Here is a 22924-nt window from a genome sequence, read left to right on the forward strand (position 1 = left end):
GGGGGCATTGAAGGGTTCGAGAAGTCTGTTCTGCAGGCTCGTAATTACCCCCAACACCTTACTAAGATACCTAATATAGTCTTTTCCTTAAATTTGTCACCCGTCTGTACACACAGAAACCAAGTAACCAAACCAAAAATGCATTGCTTTATTGTATTGAATCATATGTTAACTTCAAGGACACGTGATAATAATTTGAAAAGCAGATTATTAATTGATTATAATTACCGTGTTGGTGGTGCAGTGATTACTGTCAATATTTGTGGTTCTTTTGTGTTCCCTATTAAACAATAAATTAAAAAAAAGAATTCATTACAAATGCACAGCCTTTATAAAGTACAGGTAATATTGTCACAAAATCCTATTACAGCAGTGTTTTCAAAAATGCCCTTGTATCACAAATAACGGATATTGTTTAAGCCAGAACTTAATTCTCTCAATGGCCTTCATTGTCTCTCTCTGAAACACACACATTCTCTCTCTTGCTCTCTCACACACACACACACACAAATGTACGTCCGGTTCACCGTGCTTTCACGCTGCATTTACACATGTGCGCCGCTGCTGTTTTTGCAAGCCAACAAAAGAAAGGTGAAATTACAGCTCTTTCACCTTTCGCCAGCACATCTCAATTATACATTATGCAGCTTGTACTTACAGTAACGTTATTATACTGATATCACAAGAAGATGAAAAGACATTCGGGAAATATTAGTTTAATAATTTCCCTTCTACCCTATGCAGCTGCAGACATCTTGTTATATAGTTTGTTGATATGTCCAGACTGTTGAGAACATGGAGCAGACAGAGATATATGACTATATATTAATAATATAATATTAATATATACTAATATATTGACATGACTACACTACACAGCTTGTGTACGGTTGATCCGGTCGAGCAGGCACTGATGCAGATATTTGGCTGAGGATTCGTTGTATGCACCACATAAGACAGAATGAAGAGAAAGTCTAAGCAAAAAAGTCAAGGTGTGTATAGTCTCGCATTGCCAGACCTATCTCCACAGCGTTGTGGAATAAGTAAGCTGTGTATAATACAAGATCTCATTGGGTTGTAAATAAGAAACATTTGGCATGCTTTATAGTAGTCCTTTTCTAATGTAGATCAAGAAAGACACAAGTCTTTATGGGATACCATGAACAAAATTATAATGATGTACTTTTTTTTTCATATTGCAGTGTTGCGTAAAAAGCAAGCTACACAGTGGGTCAGGCTCCTTCCTGCTCTTGCAGTATGTGTATACAGTAGATGTGTGTGTGCGTTTATGTGCATGTTAGCGTTGCAGTGTTAAACTGTCCTGTCGGCTCCTGAGCGCTTCCGCACAACCTTTTCGTCTTTGACCTGGTCCACTGCCAGTGTCTCCAGCTCCGCTAGCGGTGGAGCCAGGGGAGGGGTGCCATGTGGGATGCGGTGTGCCACGCCCACGTGAGCCCTGTACTGACGGTCCCGAGCGGGGCTGTGACGAGGGCTGGCCGTAGCACCCAGGGGAGCCCCGGGGGAGCGCTCTGAGGCAATAGGAGGGATAACGGCAGGCCGTTCTCGCACTACCTGCGGTTCGGGAGCGTCTCTCCCAGCCTGAAGGAAGGGTGTGGGGTCAGGCATGGCGTCTACTGTCTCCCGCAGAACCAGCCGCCTACCGTCCGGGCCGAGCCGATACACCTCTGTTAACTCTGGGTGAAGAGGCTGGGAGAGACTCTTCTTCATGCGACGCCGTGGGGTTTCGGGCTGCCTGTCCTTGGCCGGCGGAGGCGTGGGCTTGTACGAGGTGACCGGACTGACGTTGGGGCTGGCCTCCGATGAACTGCCGGCTAACAGCTTCTTCTTGGTGGCGTGAAGCTGTGAGGTGAGGTAAGCAATAGTGCTCGCTCTCTGCTCCAGCTCGCCGGACAAAACGGCCAGCTTGTGGCTCTTCATCTTGAGTTCCTCCAGGTACTTCTTCTCTCTCTCCTTAATGGTGTTCTCCAGGACGGAGATCATGGCGTTCTTCTGCTCAAGGTCCCTGAGCAGCTCTGTGTTCTCCTCCTCCTTCTTCTTGAGGTGGGCCTCCAGCTCCTCACACCTCCTTTGCAGCTCCCTGCAGCGGGCCTCACTGCTGTCTGCGCACGCACGCGCACGCACGCACACACACACACACACACACACACACACACACACACACAAATCCTGTTAAAACAGCAGCTAAGCAGCAGGCAATATATGAATATCGTGATATGAGACTTGATATCGTCTTAGATTTTGGATATCGTAATATCACATAAGTGTCTTTTCCTGGTTTTAGAGGCTGCATTACAGGAAAGTGATGTCATTTCATGAATTTACCAGACTGTTCTAGCTCTTCTGTTATTTGCCTTTACCCACTTAGTCATTATATCCACATGACCAATGATCATTTATCACAAATCTCATTGTGTAAATAGATTTTGTGAAAGCACCAATTGTAGTGTATTTGGTCATAAAATGTCATGATATTTGATTTTTTTTTGATTTGATGTTCCATAAAAATGCAGAGACATTTGTATTCCCAGACCAGACCAATCATTAGTACATTAAGCACAGACACTGACTATGGACCGTCTGTCAGCTGACAGAGACAGTATGATCCTATGGAGACTCATCTGCAGTGGGCAAAAAGCTCTAGTCTCACATTTCAGCTCTGCTAGACAGCAAGGGCACTGCTCTCCTCTGAGCCGCATCACCCCCTGCCCCACCCAGTTCCAGCCCATTCAGCCATGTTTGTATGTGTGCAAAAACCGGGGGATAAAATACAATTGTGCATTACAATTGTGTATATTAGGGCTGGACTGATACTTTTTCGATTCTTTCAGGATACATGGGTGCATTAGATTTGTATTGTGATTTTCACTTATTGTGATGCTAGTATTGGGAATCGAAGTATTAGGATTTGATAGTATTGAGTATTGTGATTGTCTTTTCCTTCTTTGACAAAAACAAAAGTTGAATAATAACACTTCTATAGACAATGTATCAAGAGACATTTCTAAAACGTATGCACATCACATGTCAATCTGGCTGATATTTAATTTATTTGTTAAGAAGTTGCTTTCTCATCATCTTTTGAAGGGGGGTGGGAGGGGGGCTGGTACATGTTTTTAACCCCAGTTGGAGCAGCTGAGCCCTGCTGCACTTGGCAGGTTGCAGGCTGTGCATTAGCGCTGTGACAGATAATCTCATTTCCTGCCCTCCAATCTCTGAGATGTCCCACGCTAACATAATAGTGCCTCTAACTGGAGGCCCTAATATTGCTCAGATGATCTCTGCAAGCCATGTTAAAAAGCCTGTAGCATACGTATAGTGATCCTGGTGAGACGCAGCATGCTTCCTGTTCACTTACACACAGCATGTACATAAATTAAACTGTATGCAGCCTGCCAGGGGCCTCCCTAACTGTACTTCAAGCCAGTATAAAGACAGTGGAGCTGGGGCTGTCAGACAGACCAGTGACTCCATGTCATGGCCATGGTAACGTCGGGGGAGGGGCGGTTGGCAATGAGCAGTGGGAGCTCTCATGAACAGCAGGGAGTCCCACAGTGCAATGCTCCCTGGGTGGGACTTTGTTACTGGGAAACAGGCAGAGAAATGTGGAGCAGTGTGGACGCGCTAAGGCTTAATGTAGCAAAAGATAGAGCAAATTAATAGTGATGGTAACAAGTGATGCTAAACATAGAATGTTCGTGGCAAAACTGATGTGCGTGTGTACTATACAGTGCAGAGGGAGTCTTACCTGAGGGATCAGAGTTTCTCACAGTAAGCTCATAGGTCAGATCTGTGAAAAAAGGAGAGAGTTACTTGCATGTGCGGCCACATGAGGTTGCAAAAGGGCCGCTATCAAACAGCATGCTCCTCACACAGACTAACTAGCAGCAACGCATGTTTGAGGCGCTTTCCATATGGCGGAGTTTTCATTTAACAAGATTAGTGATTAGTGAGTTCCGCGTGAGCTTTAGTGACAGGTTAGCCAAGGATACGGAAACCAGGGCTAAAGCATACAGTGTCCTGTTTTCCTGGGTGTCCATGTTGATATTATCCCTTTGTGGAAGAGTATAATACCTATTACTGTTGGTATGCTCAATACAGGTTTCTCATCGCTACAGCGCAGGGTGTACTCACTAATGCTTGAGTGCATTTCCCATATGTAATCCCATTCTCTCTAAAAGGTTTAAAGTGTAGTGGCACCACAGCGTCTTGTTGACTTTTGGTCTCAAATATCCATTTAGGTAATACATCTGTGCCAGTTATTAATTTAGGGATACTTTATTGTTTATCTTGCTGTCTTTTCATCTGTTTAAGGCTCTAACTTAAAGGTCCTATGACAGGATGCTTTTTGGATGCTTTTATATAGGCCTCAGAGTGGTCCCCTAATACTGTATCTGAAGTCTCTTTTATATAGACCTTAGTGGTCCCCTAATACTGTATCTGAAGTCTCTTTCCCGAAATTCAGCCTTGGTGCAGAATTGCATCCACTAGAGCCAGTCCCACGATGAGCTTTCCTTAGGATGTGCCATTTCTGTGTCTGTAGCTTTAAATGCTATTGAGGAGGAGAGAGGGGGGAGGGAAAGGTGGAGGGTGGGGGTGTGGCCTTGACCAACTGCCATGCTTTGCTTGTTTGCAAGCAAGGGGGTAATGGTGCGTTCTTTTTGTCTTGTAATCGCGACTAGTAGCTCGAGTGTGACGTCACATCCATGTTGGAAAACGAATAACCGTGGGTTGTTGCGTTCTTTCTGTCACACAATACTACGAGTCGGAGAAAAGATGGATTTTTTGTAACATTTTTAGTAACATTTAGGATTCTATTCACCCAGTTATTGACATATTACACAAATATATATTTCACAGTTTGATACATGAAAATTACGTTTTGTTAACGTTAGGCTACTGCTCTGCTTTCTGCTCAAGGCTCGGCTTAAAGCCGTTGTTATATCATATTTCATGTCATATCTGTTATGTTATGTCATATAGCAACCGAGGGTCTCTAGCCAATTTCAGCTGCACAAGCTACAAAATAACTAATTAGGCGGTATTTAACTCCTAATAAGACTGTAGCGACATGCCTATAGGTAGCAGTGCTATGTGTACGACTTCTTCATTTGGTTACAACAAAGACAAAAGTGCTTAAAATTGAAGAAAACCACAATGTTTACTATGTGTGATGCACGACGTAGCCATCTTTGAAAGTGAACTCTGGGTCCTCTGAGTTCAGACGATTTGACGAGTCGTATACGACCTCGGTGGCGTTCTTTTTGCAACTTCCGGTTCGTAACTCCGGAAAACAACTCGTAAATCGACTTCGGTGGACAAAAACGCACCATAAGCCTCTCTTCAGAACCCGAACCTCCTATGGCGCCATTTTGATGCTACCAGACGCTCACCCGCCGTTAGCATTCCATTGACTGCCATTCATTTTGACGTCACTTTAACAGCAAATAACTTTACATCTGAAGCGTTTGGAGACTCTATTTGTCCATTGTTCATTTCTAAAGAAACACGACCATGTATAAAACGATCCATTACCTTGTACCTCACATTATGGCTCCGTAGCAGAACATTGTGTCATAACCACGCGACTTACTGTCGCATAGTAGAGGAATTATAGGAGAAGCTCGCAGGCAGTTTCGACTTACATTAGCTGTTCCTTCACTGGTCTCCGTCCAGAACAAAGGGATCTGTTGGTCCATTTTATATAATGTCTATGTTTGCAAGCCATGATGTCTCTCTCTCATGGGTGGGCCAAATTCTCTGGGTGGGCAAAGCAGAGAAAGGGGAGGTAACCTTTCCCCTTATGACGACATATAGGGAAGATTCCAGATTGGCCCATCTGAGCTTTCATTTTCTCAAAGGCAGAGCAGGATACCCAGGGCTCGGTTTACACCTATCGCCATTTCTAGCCACTGGGGGACCATAGGCAGGCTGGGGGAACTCATATTAATGTTAAAAAAACTTCATAAAGTGACATTTTCATGCCATGGGACCTTTAAGTAAAACATGCATTGGCACTGCTTTATAAAATAAAGAAATGTTTCTTTTATCAAGTATATTCAAAAAGTTTTGCAAAAGATTTGCTTCACTCATCAGCCAAAAATCACAACTCTAATCTATTGAGTGGCAGAAATTTTAACATTCACAAGCCACTTTGCTGGTGGCTGAAAAAGTTCATTTTGAACCCTGCTTTCTGGTGTCACCAGCAGTCAAACCGATAAAAACGTATCACAGAAGAGACAAAAACAAAGTTGCTTTCTCTCTCTCTCTCTCTCTCTTGATTTATTAATTGGCTTATATACTGAATGCATGTAATATGAGTAAATCAATAAATATGTATGTAACAAATGTTTTTATAAAATGTGAGTTAATTCATAATTCAATAATTTCCATGGTGTTTTAGTTAGGCCACTTTTCACTTTTAATTATCGAAATAGTTTTATTGTAGAAAACGATTTTATAATAATTGGGACAGCCAGCAATTCCTTCAGGAAGGTTTACTAAATTGTATTTTGGGACGGTTTGGGACAGTGGTGATAAAGTTAAATTAGAGCCCTGCATGTGTATTCATAAGATATCCTCTAAGGCAGGGGTGTCAAACTCATTTTCCCAGAGGGCCACACTGGAAAAACTTACGTTACTGCATGTCTTTTTTTTTTTTTTTTTACATTTTGGTAGCTTTTTTCCTCATTTTGTTGTTTTTGTTGCGACTTTTTTGTGGCTTTCTCAGACATTTGTCACGTTTTTATAAATTTGTTGCTTTTTTCGACATTTTTGTACGCTTTTTGTTGCATTTTTGTTGACATGAAGCCCTACAAAAGTCATCAAAAGAGTTCTTTGAATAGCCTGAATATGAAAACTCTTTCTCTGCTTCTGGGGAAAGTTCTGAGTCTCAGAGTCAGCAAATCTGCCCAAATTCTGCTTTGAATGTCAGGTAATTGCAGTTTAAAAATCACTTTCCTGTGTTTTTGGTGTGGCGCACAACTAGGCGGGCCCAAATTTATTGTGAACCCAAATTGATATATGGGCCGGATCTAAATCTGCAGCGGGCCGGATTTGGCCCGCAGGCCTTGAGTTTGACACATGTGCTCTAATGTGTTATTCTTTAATGTGCTGGTTTTACCCAGCAGCATGAAGAGAAGAGAGGTGGCTACTTGTGGCCGTGCTCACCTGTGCATTGCTGTTGTAATCTGCGGATCTCTGCGTGTAGCCCCTTCAACGTGTTGGCATGGTCCTGCTGGAGGAAGAGCAGGTTTTTCTGCGCACTGTGCAGCTGATTTTCCAGTGTAACATTTGCTGATGCCATGGCTGATTATGTTCAGACAGACACACACCAGCCTTGCAACCTCCATACATAAGTAAACAAGGAGGAAAAAGAGAGAGAAGGAGAAGACAATAAACATAAATCCATCCATCTGGCTGTTAATTCTCACTCTAAACATTTACATTTTGGGACGTGCTCCGACTGCCAACTAGTCACATCGATCTGCTTTAGACGACAAATCTAAGTAATCACTATTGGATAATACCATCAAACCCATTCGCAATGGAGGCCATTTGACAGTTCAGCTAACCAAGGAAATGTAAAAATTGTAACCCTGTCCATTTATAAAAAGAGCAGTAAACATTCTGAGGGAATTAAGTGAGGATGCACATTTATTACAGTAATATGCAGAGCAGATGTGTAGGCTATCATCATTAATAAGGCTGGGTCAATGCTAAGGTTGTAGCAGAGAGAAAGAATACAGTTGTGCCAAGGGGCAAGTTTGTGTGGAGATCCAAAATTGAGAACATAAATTGGAGAAAGGCTTGGCTTCTACCGTATCAGTACTGTGTTTCTAACAAAGCTAAGTACACCTCAACATTTTACATAACATATACTTTACTAATCACCTTGTTGCTAGATTTACCGACATTGACTCTTCCTGTACATTTTGTAAACAGAATATTGAAACAATATCTCACACTTTTTTTTTTGATTTGACAGATTTGGAGTCTTACTTTTTTGAACCCACCAACTTTATCTACTCCTTTAACCTTAAAGATATCATCTGTTTCTACGATAATTCAGGTAATAGTGCTCTTGAGTATTTAATTAATTTTGTTATTCTGTATGCAAAATTCTATATTCACAAGCAGAAATGTTCTAACTCATCTCCTAATTTTGTCTCCTAAGCTCTACTAAAGTCACTTAGAACATTGGCTATCAAAAAAAGTATTAAAATTGTGGAAACTGTAGAGCTTTTTTCCCTGAAACCTCTGACTAACTGTAAATGTATGTCTTCTTGTACTTTTGTTGTTGTTGTTTGTAATGTCTGTTATTTCTCGTTTGTATTGCCTGTATGTTTCTATTTTTATTTGTTTTATCTTCATAAGTTTGTGCACTTGATGTTCACATGCTATTATTGCTTACCTGATTTTTTGTAAACTGCATTTTGTCAATAATAAAAAAAAAGGTTGGAGCAGAGAAAGCCTAAACGACCATAAACACAGTAGGCTGCACACTCCGTTTTTGCTTGCTGTACTAATGAACCAATCACTGACATGAAGCTGTTGATTGAGAAACTGAGAGTAAGCAGTGTGGGCCTTCAAAACTCAGACAGCTGATAGTAAGAATAATCTAATATACACTAAATCTAATCTACACCGTATAATGTCATTTGATTAGAACTTACAGTAGAAACACTGAAAGTGTGGTGTGTACAAAAAGATGCCAGGAATAAAATCTCTTTCTGTTACAAATAATTCACTTTCAGTTCCCATACCACGGTCAATAACAACAAAGATGAACACTTTGACATACACTGGGTGTGGCATGAAGGCTGCCAGTCTCAAGCAGGCCTCTTCCTTCCCTTCCCTTCCATGCCTTGCCCCACCTTCCACCTCCCTCCCTTCACTGGATGCCCTTGTCTCCAGAGCCAAGCTAGAGAGAGAGAGAAACAATCACTTAGCCCCCCCTCCTCTCCCCTCCCCTCCCCTCTGCCAGACATCTGTACTGGGCTGAGAGTTGAGAGCACATTGATCCCTGCAACAGCCCTCCTGAGTGCAGAGAAAGCATCTCCCTGCATACATAAGTGTGCTTCAATAAAACATCCTAGAGCTTCTCACTCTTACATAATCAGCTCACTAACATGAATAATATATCCCATGACACCACGCTGGACCCACTTCCCAGTTCCAACAGTCTTCTGTGTGTGATTTTCTTTTCATGGCTAACAGAGGAAAAGGAAAACGTGATAATAAACACACAAACTGGTGATCCCAAATAGGGTCAGCAACGTATCATAAAGGCTGTAGAGATCATCTATTATTGATGAGTAACGTGAAGTCCTTCCGATAAACCCTGTGCTGCAAGCATTTCTCTCATCCCAGTTCTTTCCTAGAATAGCTTGGATAGCTTTCCATTTGCGAAGACATGACCTCTCCTCAAAACATGGCTCATGCCATGGCGTGGAGGGGACAGTGGTACAAAAGGAGTATAGAACTTCAATGAATTAGAGAGAGACAATAAAGTTGATGTCTCTTTGTTCAGAAACAATGTTTATGGCCAAGTGCAACTCTATTAACTGTTATAAAAGACAGAGATTAATGTCAAACCACAGTGACTCTGTCGACTCTGTGTATTTAATTTTCCTAATACACAAACCAGCAAATTTCCCCATACAGAGAACATTAATAATCAATGAACTGCAGCAGCATGAAACATTAGCTAGTAGCTAACATCCTTAGCCTAAAAAAACAAACAAACAAACAGACAGATACAGCTTAGAAGTCACTAGTCTTCCGGTCAAGAAGCTGTTTCTTTGCACAAAGATCTGCATACTTTATCTTTGGTTCTGCAAAATGCGTTTAAGATAATAATAAGTAGTAATGATCAACCTACTCCTAGCACATCATCAACATCTGAACGCCTCCCATGTCAACAATAATATAAAAAATTGCAACAGCAACTAAAGGTTAACCAGTATAACCATTAAAACACTGCTTACAGGACGTATGCTACGCCTAACCCGGGAGAGATACTTTCCACGGCACTTTCAATTTCAGCACCTGCATTGCGGACAGCACCCCAAACCCACATTTCACAGCAAACCGCTGCTGGTCCTGGCAGGAGCTGCCAGAGGATCATTACTTCACACAAACGTTATTGTCAATCTTCACACAGCGATAGCATTTAGGACATGAATTTCGTTATAATAATCAAACAAAACGGGTCAGGCGAGCGGTGCCTGTTAACCACTTCACAACAATTAACATTCCTTGTTGTTTTATGACCTGATGTAGCTACTGTAAGATGCCATCACTGCATTTCCTACTGTCATCACAAAGGCTGTCCTTGCAGCTAATGTTATGTACTGCAGCTGTCCAGGGAGGAGCTGTCCAGTTTAAGAACCGAACACAAGCTAGCCCCAATATGTGCAATAATGAACGTCACACCAAACTCCCTTTACAACCCGTCACCCAAATAATAGCCTGCAATACACAAAAGGCAATACAGCAATCGTAGAATATAAACAATGTTTTCTTTTGACATTGTGGAGGAGTTCTGGTAAATTCGGCATACGTTGAATCCCCCACGGGACTTAATTGTAATAACCGGGGGGTTTAGCAACATTGGGCACATATTCGCACCTGCCACAAAATGACTCAACGATTGAAGATGAAAAAAACAACAGATATAACAGGCGAACCCCTTTATAAGGGTTAAAATATAACGTTAACTGTTTGGATGAATGCCGATTTGAAGCTTGCCCGTTAAAATAGGCAAAATAAGCTGTCCTGCTTTTGCAGTGATAAAAGAAAAAAGAAATACAGACATTTTAAAATGTCTTTGAATGAAACAATCTCTCCATACAGAGGAAGTAGCCTACGTATGAGACTTTAATTATGCTAGCCTAGCTGAACAGCTAACGAGGCTACAACAGCACATTATCTTATGGAGAGCTTACCTTATGGCTAAAAATACGCTGCCGTCGAATATCTTGCAAAATGTTGTCAATTGTCGCTGAACATAGACTGGCCTCACCGACTAAGAGCGTTCTGCCTTGCGGGGCATGTCGGTGATGCTGTTAGGGGCTCGCCTTGGTCGGGTGAGAGGGGAGGGTGGCTGGCTGTGTCAGTTCCTATCATCTCCCTGAGCTACTAGACAAAATAAAGCGATGCATCATGGGAAACCATGGGACAGTCTCTGGCTTAAAGACATCAAATCACGGTTATTTCTAATCATGCAATTCAACATTATCCATTAGAAGTACAGCTTGTTAAAACAGTACAACAGAAGCTGCTATACAGGTGTTACTAACCTTATTTGAGATGAAATGTTGAAGCAGCGATTGTCAGGGACGTACTACAGTTTTTAGTCACCAGCGTGATCACCATAGCAACAGAATATGTCACCTGTTCCATAGTGATGCATTCTCGCCATCTAGTGACAGCACCGGAATATAACATTACTGCAATAAGTCAGATTTCTGATAATTTCTTAACGCTTACTACACTGTATTTAAGTGTCAGATTGAATGTGCCAAACTGCCAGATGAAGTAAATTAATGAAAATAAATGAAAGCTGCTGGACAGAGTACAGCTGGTGGTGGACAGCAGAGGGGAGTGTTGCCCTTCAGTGGCAGATTAGCGATACTACAAGAGCATAGGCCTACTGATCACTCATTCTTATGCTTTTTCATCTTTTTTACAGTGATTGGTCTGATTATATCTGTTGCTTTATTTTTATGTTATTCATGTTACAAATCTATGAATCTATTCTATTCTCAAGTGGTCTTGTCATTAGAGATTAGAGGTGATGTTTTGTGAAGTGTGGTATTTCTATTTCTATTCTATTCCCTAACAATTACACACACACATATATATATACACATTATATATATACACATTATATATATATATATATATATATATATATATATATATATATATATATATATATATATATATATATATATATATCATCAGCATCAAAGTGCATTTGCCAAATTTAGGTGTGGTGTTGCTTCCCCTTACTAGAGAAAGGGATAGCGACATAGATATACCTCAGTTGATTGATGTGTAATAATGAATCCATTAAATCTAAATGTAACTTTTTCTTTGACACTAGATTGTATGTTTGATTTTTTGACTCTAGCAAGTGTATTACTAGTATATTGTTCCAATGTTCTTGTTTTTATATGATGTGTTATGAGTGCTACATTAATAAAGTTTATTCTATTCCAAACTACACTTCCATAGATTTTCTATACTCAGTTTATTATAGTATTTAAATGGTATGTTATGTGTGTTTATTACAGTATATGCATTTAATTTGATTTGTTAGAATTTCTTCATAATAAATTGTACAATGTACTGCTCCCCATGCACTTTTCCAGAGGTATAATTAAACTGTATCTAAGTGATAGCAGCACTTTTTACTCTGAGTTTCCTAGTCTGAGGTATGAAAACTTGGGAAACAGTAGCCTTTTCATACTGACTCATAATATCTCCTTAAATTATTCCTGGCAAGAGAATTTCCTCAGTGACATGGCTACTGCGTAAAATGATACAAACCAAAAACAAAAGCATTAGTTTTCATTCCCAACCTAAGAAAGAAGCTCAGGTGTAAAAAGAAAATATCTCGTGGAATAAATGGAATGATTGTCCACCTCCAGAAATGTTATTTTTTGGAAGCGGCCTTTAATCTTTCCCCGGTTTTGCATGATTGTGATAGGGATTAAATTCTTCTCATTTCTTTATTTTTAGTGTTTCTGGCACGCTTCCCAGCTGCCTGCAGAAAGCAACTGGTTGAGGAGAAGGTAAGTTATCCTCGCTCCTGGAAAAGGGAGGTGAAAATAATTCCCCAACAGAGACCCCAACCTTCCTGCTGATTTGCTTTGCTTACACACCGCTAGAGATCTCCATATATCATATCAGGTAGTAAAGTAGCTCAATGAGAGAAATCAACCAAATAAAACAAGCAGGATTGACTTTGGACTCATGCTGTGACTTTAACCAGTTTACAGTCGTTGTTTTTTTGGCCGTTTGCCTGCGTGTGATCCGGTACTGGAAAGGAACCAGCTGAGAAACGTCCTTCATACAAACTGGCCAATGTCTGTCTCCCACAGTGGGATTTCAAGGCTCAAGTCTTATTGTCATTATACAATACAGGATTGATACACATGCAAAACTTGTATGAATTAAAATAGAATTAATCAATAAAATAGGTAACAAAATAGAACAAAGTATATGAAAGTAGCACTATGTACGAGGACTTACATATTTATCTATCTATCTATCTATCTATCTATCTATCTATCTATCTATCTATCTATCTATCTATCTATCTATCTATCTATCTATCTATCTCTCTTGAATATATATACTTGAGGTAGTAGTGGGAATAAGGGTAGAAGTTTTTTTATAAAGAAAAATAGGAAATACATTCTTTCGAACACAGCCATGCACTCAAAAATGTTCCAAGTTATGCCATACAGACGGTGGAGAGGGTGCTGGACATGGGCCCAAAATGTCATGTGTTATACTGCTGGAAAAATAAGTAAGAGTGAACTATTACGCTTTTGTTACCACTTCTGGCCATCAGTCACACATCAGTGAGTGTAAAAAAAAAACTAATTTAAATCCTGTCTCATTGGTATAGTAGCTGGATTGTGAACAGATAGTGCAGGTCCTTGTCAAAATTGTGTAATTACAAATGAAATTGAAGCACATGGCAGCCAGTCTCAAATGGCACTGTTTTACTGCCTCTGCTCTGACAAGCTGCCAATACCAACACTTCTCAGGTTGTAATAGTTTTACAGTTATTATATTGAGGTTGGCAAGACAAAATGCCTCTAAAACTCTGAAAACCTAATTTAATTTTCCAAGACCTTTTTTTTTTGTCTGTCCAAAGAAAGTCATAATCGCTCAACTGTTTAACTGACTTTGTCATTTATGGGAAAACTTCAAAGTGAGCCACTGACAGTGCGATGGCATTAACTTATTTCAACTTTATGATAGTGCATTTAATACTGGATATACAATATCATTCTGTGAAATGTTATTGGCTGACATTTCTTTATGTCTGCTATATTATTATTTTTTTTTAATAATTTGCCATCATAAGTGTCCTCATAATCTCTAGATCTAGACTACAGTATAGTCATTAAGTATACATGCATGCACATACTTACCATCATCACCTCCACATACAGGGGTACGGCCTCGTAATGCTGCTTATCATGTTTTAGACAGATGTTGAGTCTATAACAGACATTTGAATCATTGTTACTGTAAATGGAAAATGGACCCAGAGACTTTTCTATTTTGATTTGCTCTGTGCTTGTGTGGTATGGAAAGTATTGGTCCTTTCAAGTCCTTACACAGTATCGGCAGTATGAATGCCAGTAGCATCTGGACTTTATATGAGGCCATTTGAAAATAAAGGGGCCAGAATATGTGAAAGGAGCACTTAAAGTAAAGGTTATTTCAACAGCAATCAGCTTCTCTGACACAGTTTCGTACCTTCCAATTAATTCATGTCAAATTTACGAGCTGACAAAACATAGGTGAACACATAGAGGAAATTATAGCAAACATGTTACATAGGGCCCACATGGAAAGCCCTCCTATGGAATCATTTCAATGCCACTCCCAAAATATTTCTGCCTTTATTCTGGTAATGAGGGTGGACTGCAGGAAACCAAGCTTTCTATGCAACTTTTTTTTTTCTTTTTTTTTCTACAGTCCAGTGAGAGCAGTGTGCTGCGTGCCATTTAAAGTGACACTTTAATTACTAGTGGTTAATGGATCATTAACACCAGACTTTGAAGTGGCTGTAACTCAAGGTGCCCGCACAGCCAGCCTCAGCAGGGAACATGTCTGCCATGGTACAATCCTTCCACACCATCTGTACAAGACATGCTGTGATAAGACACATAACTCATTTCAAATGAGCTAATGAAATAGAAAACATGAAGGCTCACAGGAAAAATCTAAGGAAACCAATTATGGGAATAAGCTTAGAGTATTCTCCCTGAAAGTCTGGATATTCTAAAATCTAAAATAATAGTTTGGAGACTGCGGGAGCATTTAAAGTCAAGCAAGTCTGAGATAATACTATTTTCATTTTAGAATTTAATGTATGTCATGTTTGTTAATTGCTTTATTGATTGATTTAGTTTCTGAGATAATGTATAACATTAATCATACATGCTACCATTTAAAGTATTGTACAGAACACTGATCCTTGAGGTACTCCCATTGTATATTTCATATTACTGGAAAGACTTTCAACCTTATCTCTATCTATCTGGTTTAGGTATCTATCTATCTTGATATGGTGGGGAAAAAAAACCTGCAGTTCTTTCCAATGTTCTCTGTGTCTCTGTGGCTCAGCTGGCCGCAGCTCTACTTCCCTATGGAAGAACTAGATACAGAGTGCTCAACGCCGTTCACAAACTTGCCTGCTCTCTTCTCCTAAATTGCAAATTAACTACGTTTCCATTAGTGAAAGGATGTTATGGGTAAGATTTTTTATTACAGTGTACATGTTACAGTGTTTTGGCTGACTCTGATAATCAGCCATATACATACTCAGCCAGAGAGAGGCCAAGACAGGCTGCAGCGTAGAGAATATTGCCGGTGACAGGGAGCCTCCAAAACCTGAGCTGCAGAGAGCAAACACTGTCTAGTGGTGCCTTTGCTTAAAGTTCTTCAATGTTCACATATAAAATCAGTACTGTTTGGACATAGCATATATAAGGAAGTATAGCTCTTTATAGCATCAAGTACAGTTATATTCTGAGCAAACTAATGCTTTAGGCTAACTTGGGTGGTAAGATTATGTGTAAAGCCTTTTTGTGGTTTGTGGTGGACACTCTCTTCTTGGATTATCACAGTTTGGTCGACAACCAGAAGAGAAGCAGAAGCAGGCATGCCTTTCCTGGATTGAGAGCAGTCATAAAATCCTCCAGGCTCCTATTTCGAACACCTCAGCTATCCACTGTGCACCACCATAACCACAGCTCTGAGATACAGCCCAAGAATCTCCAGAGAGAATTTTCCAGAGAAATAAGAGACTGGTTGTAGATTTTCAACTTCATTCGGGTGTCTAGTCACAATAAGGATGAGAATTCTGCTGACTTCTTCATTTAATGTGCCCATGGGTTGAGTATTCAAAGAAGGGATCTTTGGATGTTCTAAAGCAGAGACAGCATGTCCCTGAAATATTATCCATAAAACTTTAGCCACCAGTAGTGCCAAAAAATGTATGTGTAGACGCTCTCACTTACATGTAAATGTGCTCAATGAAAAGGTTACAGACGCTCTCAAACACTTGCTAGTGCTTGGTCTTTGCTTGAAATGTCTTTGTGGCTGCTTGTGTTCTTGCAAAGATTAATCTATACGCATGAGATCTGTGCAAGATGACTGTGACTCCTGTGAAACAAAGTGTGGTAGCTTCTGCAGAGTTTTGTCTTGAATCCCGCTGTGAGTAAGCTGCATAACTCTTAATGGGCCCTATCTTGCACTCAGCGCAATTGCCTTTGTACACCGACGCATGTATCATTCCTATTTTGCACCCGACGCACAGCAGACTTTTCCCTCCACAGACGCACGTTGGTAAATTAGGGAATGTATTTGCGCTGCAGGGGGCGGTTCAGCGAAAAGAGGAGGCGTGTTCCGGCGCTACCGTTCCATGGTGCTATTTTGCAGTTTCAGAAAACAATTCCGCCACTGACCAGGAAAAACCTGGTCTAAAGTCAGTGGCGCTAGTCTAAAGTCAGTGGCGCTAGTCTAAAGTCAGTGGCGCTAGTCTAAAGTCAGTAGCACGTTATTCAGATGCTATTTTTATTTTATTTATTTTTTTGGATAGGTCAGGAGCACTTTACAGTTCAGTCCTCAAAATGTCGCAGCATTCTTTGTAGCTCGTTGTGTTTTACACAACATTTCCATGAATCATGGATGTGTTGATGATGACATAAATGAGGAAATATTAGAGGACTTAAGGAGACGTGATGTTGAACTATGGCGGGATTGGACACTCCGGCGGAATCTGGTCCGGGAGTGGCATAATGCGCGAAGCGCTCCTGGTGGAGCAGGTGGACGGAGATGGAGTGGGGGGAGGAGGAAGGAGCAGGTGGTGCGTTTGGAGGCCCACGCTCCATGGCTGCAGCAATCCTCTCCAGACTTGAGGAGATGCGCCCGAGAGGCCGCAGCAACATCGCCACCCGGTCAAGACGGGCATTTATTACTTTGCCGAATCCCGGACAGCTCCTGTTGGCGTGCGCCTGGCAAATCCACCGTCATTATTGCAATCCGCCATGGAACAAGCGCGCCTGCTCTTGAAGTGAATAAGAGATGACGCTCTGATTGGTTATTTTCACGTTACGCCCAAACCACATCTAGCTACTTCAGACCAACCCATTTTAAATTTGCGTCAGGCGCAAGACTCATTTATCCCGCCGTTATAATAGCAACAGCGGCCGAGATCCGCCCACAAAGCTACTTGCGTTTTGCGTTTCATACTTGCGTTTCAGATCGTTAAAATAGGGCCCAATGTCTTTAGACGTGTACTGAGAGCACTGGAATCAGCATTTTTTTCTGCTGGGAGTCTGAGCAGTCACCGTTAAATCCTGTGACTGATGGAAGCCTCTAACCTGACCCTAACCCAACACCCATCATTAAACTCTCCCACTTGCACTGCACACAGTGAAAAAGTCCAAGTGCATTAGTAGACTGACTAAATACATCCCCAAGACCTCAAGAGTAATTTGACATTTTGGGAAATCTACTAATTTGTTTTCTTGCCAAGAGAAAATTGATACCACTCTCGTCCAGTAAATATAAGGCTACAACCATAGTCTACAACTATGGGTTAGCTTTAGGCTTAGCTTAACATAATGACTGAATAGCCTTTAGACTAGGGGGAAACAGCTAATTACCAGCAACTCTAAAGCTTAGTAATTAAACAACAATTTGCAGTTTCATGTGGGGTCACTTGAATTTTGTTTCCTTTGTATGGAGTCAGGCTAGCTGTTTACAGTCTGTATGCTAGTTTAAGATAACTGGCTGCTGGTCAAATGCCTAATCCCAACCAATCGAGCTGCTTCGTAGGGTGGGTCTTGGCGTGGCCATAGTGGGATTTGTAATTTCGCCACCAGCGAGACGTCGGACTAGTGGGCTGTAGGACCAAAGGGAATTTTTCAGGTTATTGAGAGGTCGGAACAATGGAGCGTCTGAGAAATGGGCAGTCCCCGCTGGCTGTAGCTTCATGTTTAACATACAGACATGAGAGTGGTATCAAACTTCTCACATAACTATTGGCAAGAAGGTGAATATGCGCATTTTCCAAAATGTCGAATTATATTCCTTAAATCTACATGGACACTGACAGTGACGCTAAGCCTCCTAGATGTACTTGGGGACCCGCCCTACAAAGCAGCTTGATTGGTTTGGGTTAGGCATTTGACCTTGAGTGGTTAAGGTTAAGATAGCCAATTGGTCAGGGGATAGGACCTGTACAAATGGGGTTACGTTACCTTGCGTAAGCATAGACGCCTGGCCAATAAATGCTATTGAAGGGCGGGTCTTGGCGTGGCCATAGTGGGATTCGTAATATCGCTGGTGGATGTCGTACTAGTGGGCTGTAGGACCAAAAGGAATTTTTCAGGTTATTGGGAAGTCGGAACAATGGAGCATCGTAGAAATGACATGGCACAAAATAAGAAGATATTGTTAAATTATATTTTTGTACCTTATTGTAAAGTGTTACCTGACATTACATTGACAGAAATTCAGTTTGTGTTTCCTGTATGTGTTATTGCCCTAATTTAACACAGATAGGCATATTATGATCCTCTTTGCTGAAGGTTTAAATGCCCTAAATAAACACTGTCTGCTGTTTATACATCTCAAATATGGATGTTAGTGCCTGTGTGATCTCCAAAGGCCTTGGGCCCGCTCCAGTCGAACTGGGCGACTCATCCTTTAGTGCAGGACTCCAAATAAAACAGAGCTGCCTAGCCAAGCAAAACCCACTACAGAGCTATTTTCCATCATCTGTGTGGCCAGGCAAAATACAAGGAAACCATTTCAACCCTGAGGCCTTTCCAGATCAAGAAACACTAGATCAGTCAATGACGAAAAGGCCTAATCAACACACTGTCAAGGCCCTTCCTAAAGTTGTCGACTTCCTCTGAGGGGGGTAAGTAAAGGGGCCTCTCCCAGCAGGAGAGCTGCTTCACAAGCTCCACACACCCCATCCTGTCTGAACCTTCCTGAACTGAAAACATTTGCTTTTTAACATTTGTCTTTTTTTCCTTCCCACCATTTGAGTCAGACACATTTCACCCATATTGACAACACCCTGAGTTCCCACATTGGTTTAAAACCTTCCAAGTCACTTGGCAGATATCTTTCACTCTGGTGCTGTGTTCACCTGTTGCCAATGTCTCCCAGAGTCTTCCAGCTGCTTTCTTTGCCGGCCTGCAACAGGGACGTCTCTCCTCAGTGTGGCTGTAGTGGCAGGGTCGTCAGGGCCTCATGGAGGGACTTGACTATCCTCTTTCAAAAAGGACTGAAGAGGACCACAAAACACCCTAGCCCAGCTGGGCTCTGAGAAGCACCGGAAAGCCATAGATTATGGCCTCCACTGCCACACCATCTTCAGTAATGCCAGAGTTTCATTGAGTTTCATTTCAGGAAATTCTTTCCATGCAGTATTTTCATTCAGGCAGGGGCACAGCTCTGCCTTGAAATTCTATGACAGGCCAGCTCCAGTGCCCCAAATGTGCAATGAAAAGCGTCTTTATCTGCCACTGACTCAAAGTTATTACCATGAATGGCACCTTGCCAGAAACACTTAGAATTTACATTACTTAATTTGAATGGAGTGTGTATCCACATGATGGATTGACAAAATATATGCATTTCCTTGTATATACCTTTTCATTTAGATGTGTCTATGCATTTTCAACATTTAAACCACTGTGATGATAAATCTGGTGATACATGCAATAGTTTTTATAGACTGTAATTTTAAAATACCGTTTTATTTTCCTGGGCCAATATCACTGATAAACACACCTTGACATAAATCACTCATTTGACGGTTTTGTTTTCGCTCCTAAAGGAACAGAGCTCCTAATGAATCAAGTGCTTGGCAGCGTTCAGCAATATCAGATGATACAATGTTCTGAATTGCACCTCTGAATGCCCTGCAGTACTGTAACAAATGCAACACAATAATTTACCTGTGTGACATTGGTGCAGAATTCATATTGAAAAGCACAAGTCCAAAAAGGTCAGGCTGACATATGGTGCAAAAACAACGCAACATATGGTGCGAAGCGGAATTGTGAGACCAACTGTGGACTATACAGTACATATCACTCCTCATAAGTCTAAAACTGTCATCATCTGTGACCAACAGTCTACTGTTGTGGCGTGTGATGAAGGAAATTATACTGACAAGAGTGACATGCATGAAACAAATTACACAAACTTGATGGAGGGAAAAATTGGAATTGAGGGTTGTGTAAACTAAGCTGTCTGTGCTGTCGTCTCATTGCTGAGCGAGCAGCTGGTGAGCCGTCAAGGTGAAGTGAACAGGGCAGGAACAACAACATGCTGCCATCACAGCGCCTGCCCCAAAAATGGTAATTACTTAGTATAATGGACAGGGGGAGAGGTTAGACCATCGTTTGATTGGCACATTTTGTACTTTTCTGATATATTTTTCATATTACATTTATTTATGGTAAAACTATAAAGAATTTCATTTGTTGAGTATTTATTTGAGAGTTGCATTTTCTCCTGTAGCTCAAAATGTCAAACACCCCTCTATAATTCTAGAGTAACTGAATGCTTGCAATTTTTTCTTTTAACAGATAGCTCAACATCTTGGGAAATACACTTATTCGCTTTCTTGCCCAAAGTTAGATGAGATACCACTCTCATGTCTGTCCAGTAAATATAAGGCTACAACCAACAATGGGTTAGCTTAAGGCTTAGCTTAGCACAAAGACTGGAAAAAGGGCCTGGCTCTGTGTGAAGGTACAAATATTTCTTGCGTACCAGCACGGTGACAAACTGGTGACGCATAAAATGACAAGATATTATCTTTACTCTTTTATTTGTACAGACTAAACTAGCACGTTGTAACATATTAATTAGTGAGCAATAGAGGTGTTGGTAGGTGGATTTTGTTACCTTAGGAGAATACCTAATAATATCTGTTTCCCCCTGGTTTCAGTCTTTATGCTGTAACGATACACCAAACCCAGAATTCGGTTCGAATTACGATTTTTGACCCATGATTCAATACAAACCTAGATTATTTTTGGGGGGTGGCACATGGCATCGTTTTGTCATTGATTACATGCCACTTTGCAACACAGTAATACAACAGAGACCTTATTTATTGATATTGATCGATCCAACACCAAAGATTCTTTTGTACTTTAAAATAATGTTTCCAAAATCCTTTCAGTGGTTCATTAACTTGTTCGAATGAGACATGAGAATAATGGTAATGGTGTGTCGTGATTCTGCCTTCTCACTCGCGATTTTGGTTTCATATCGCTAAATGGACTGTTTTTATATAGTGCTTTTCTAGTCTTAACAACTACTCAAAGTGCTTTTACATAGTACAGGAACAATTCACCATTCACACACACTCATACACTGTGGCAGAGGCTGCCGTACAAGGTGCCACCTGCTCATCAGATAAACATTCACACATTTACACTCCGATGTGCAGCATCGGGGACAACACTTTGACATGGGACTGCAGGGCCAGGGATCGAACCACCAACCTTCCAATTGGCAGGAGACCGCTATACCACTAAGCCACAGCCGCCCCGTTACAGCCCTACTAATCAGTGGCTAGCTCTAGCTTTATAAAACAGATATGACCGTGGTATCAATCGTATCATTTTACAGTGGCAAGAAAGCAAGGATATTTTCCAAGATGTTGAACAAATTCTTCTCTAAGACTTTTTGGCAATAACATTTCATAAAAGAATCGTAGCAAATATTGGCACAAAATATTAGCATTCAGCAGTTTTCAGCTCAAAAAATCAGTTTCAACTTTCAAACGTCTGCAAGTTGCAGGTGAGACAGACAGAAAGAGAAAATGGGAGCACAGATGATGCCCGGCACTGAGGGAAATAGAGAGGCGGTGTGTTTGTGCACATTCCTGGAAGCCGCAGCTCCCGCTGGCAGGTTGTCCTCCGCTGCCTGTTAGCTCTCCCAGCTCCACGTGTTTATGTCTTGGGTTTCTCTCCTTCTCCCTCTCTCCAAATATTTTCTAATGCCACTGAAGAACGTTTGAATGTTGTTGAAGTATTAAAGCACTCATATCCAATGAGCAGGGTCGTTGTTTCTTTTCTTTCAGCTGATGAAGAGGCTGTACTCTCCTTCTCCGCCTATCCCACTGACAATGAGCAAATGTTTGACTGAGGGTTCCCTATCTGGGTCAAAGCTAAGATTGTAGCATAAATGTAAACAAAATAACATGATTTATTTCTATAACTTACTTAGAAATATTTGCTTCTGGATTACCTTGAATGGCTTCTTTGTTGAGTTGAAGAATGTTGGCTAAAAATAAAGCGGTTGTGTAATGGAGGGTTTCTCTGGCCCCGTTAGTTCTCCTGCCGGTGGGCTGAGAGTGGATCTGCAAGGCCTCTGTCTCTCTAATTCAGCCCACATATATTCCTGCCTTTTTCATACATAAATAAACAGAAACCACACAGTCTGGCCACAACGTGACAGGGAAGGTGTAAACTACACAACCGCAATGCAGTAACCAAGCCTCACAGAGCTCTGGTATGGCACTTAGATTAGATTGAGACTTACTTATAGCTAAAGTTACAGCCAATAGTGTGAAATCACTGTTAGAGGAATAGTTTGACATGTTGGG

The 22924-nt window shown here is 41.1% G+C and overlaps 1 protein-coding gene across 2 annotated transcripts; it reads right to left on the reverse strand.

The window, feature by feature from the left end:
• Positions 1-867: 867 nt before the first annotated feature.
• Positions 868-11395, reverse strand: ccdc92 (coiled-coil domain containing 92). 2 transcript variants are annotated; one of them, XM_028578768.1, is made up of 5 exons: positions 11322-11395; positions 10968-11157; positions 7189-7364; positions 3767-3808; positions 868-2120 (listed from the first exon to the last, which is right to left on the reverse strand). In XM_028578768.1, the coding sequence occupies exons 3-5, from the start codon at positions 7322-7324 to the stop codon at positions 1312-1314; spliced, it is 987 nt and encodes a 328-aa protein (XP_028434569.1). In that variant the 5' UTR covers positions 7325-7364; positions 10968-11157; positions 11322-11395; the 3' UTR covers positions 868-1311. The 2 variants fall into 2 exon arrangements, with proteins under 2 accessions (XP_028434569.1, XP_028434570.1); XM_028578769.1 differs by having other exon boundaries at positions 10968-11160; positions 11322-11376.
• Positions 11396-22924: the final 11529 nt, after the last annotated feature.

The sequence above is a fragment of the Perca flavescens genome, chromosome 5 (assembly GCF_004354835.1).
Source record: "Perca flavescens isolate YP-PL-M2 chromosome 5, PFLA_1.0, whole genome shotgun sequence".
Classification (NCBI taxonomy): Eukaryota; Metazoa; Chordata; class Actinopteri; order Perciformes; family Percidae; genus Perca; species Perca flavescens.

What these genes read in the sequence shown, in the direction of transcription:
- ccdc92 (XM_028578768.1), bottom strand. Translation starts at nt 7,324, where the DNA reads ATGGCATCAGCAAATGTTACACTGGAAAATCAGCTGCACAGTGCGCAG. An exon ending in ATTACAACAGCAATGCACAG is followed by an intron (nt 3,809 to 7,188) that starts GTGAGCACGGCC and finishes CTTTTTTCACAG; the next exon opens with ATCTGACCTATGAGCTTACT. An exon ending in GAGAAACTCTGATCCCTCAG is followed by an intron (nt 2,121 to 3,766) that starts GTAAGACTCCCT and finishes GTGCGTGCGCAG; the next exon opens with ACAGCAGTGAGGCCCGCTGC.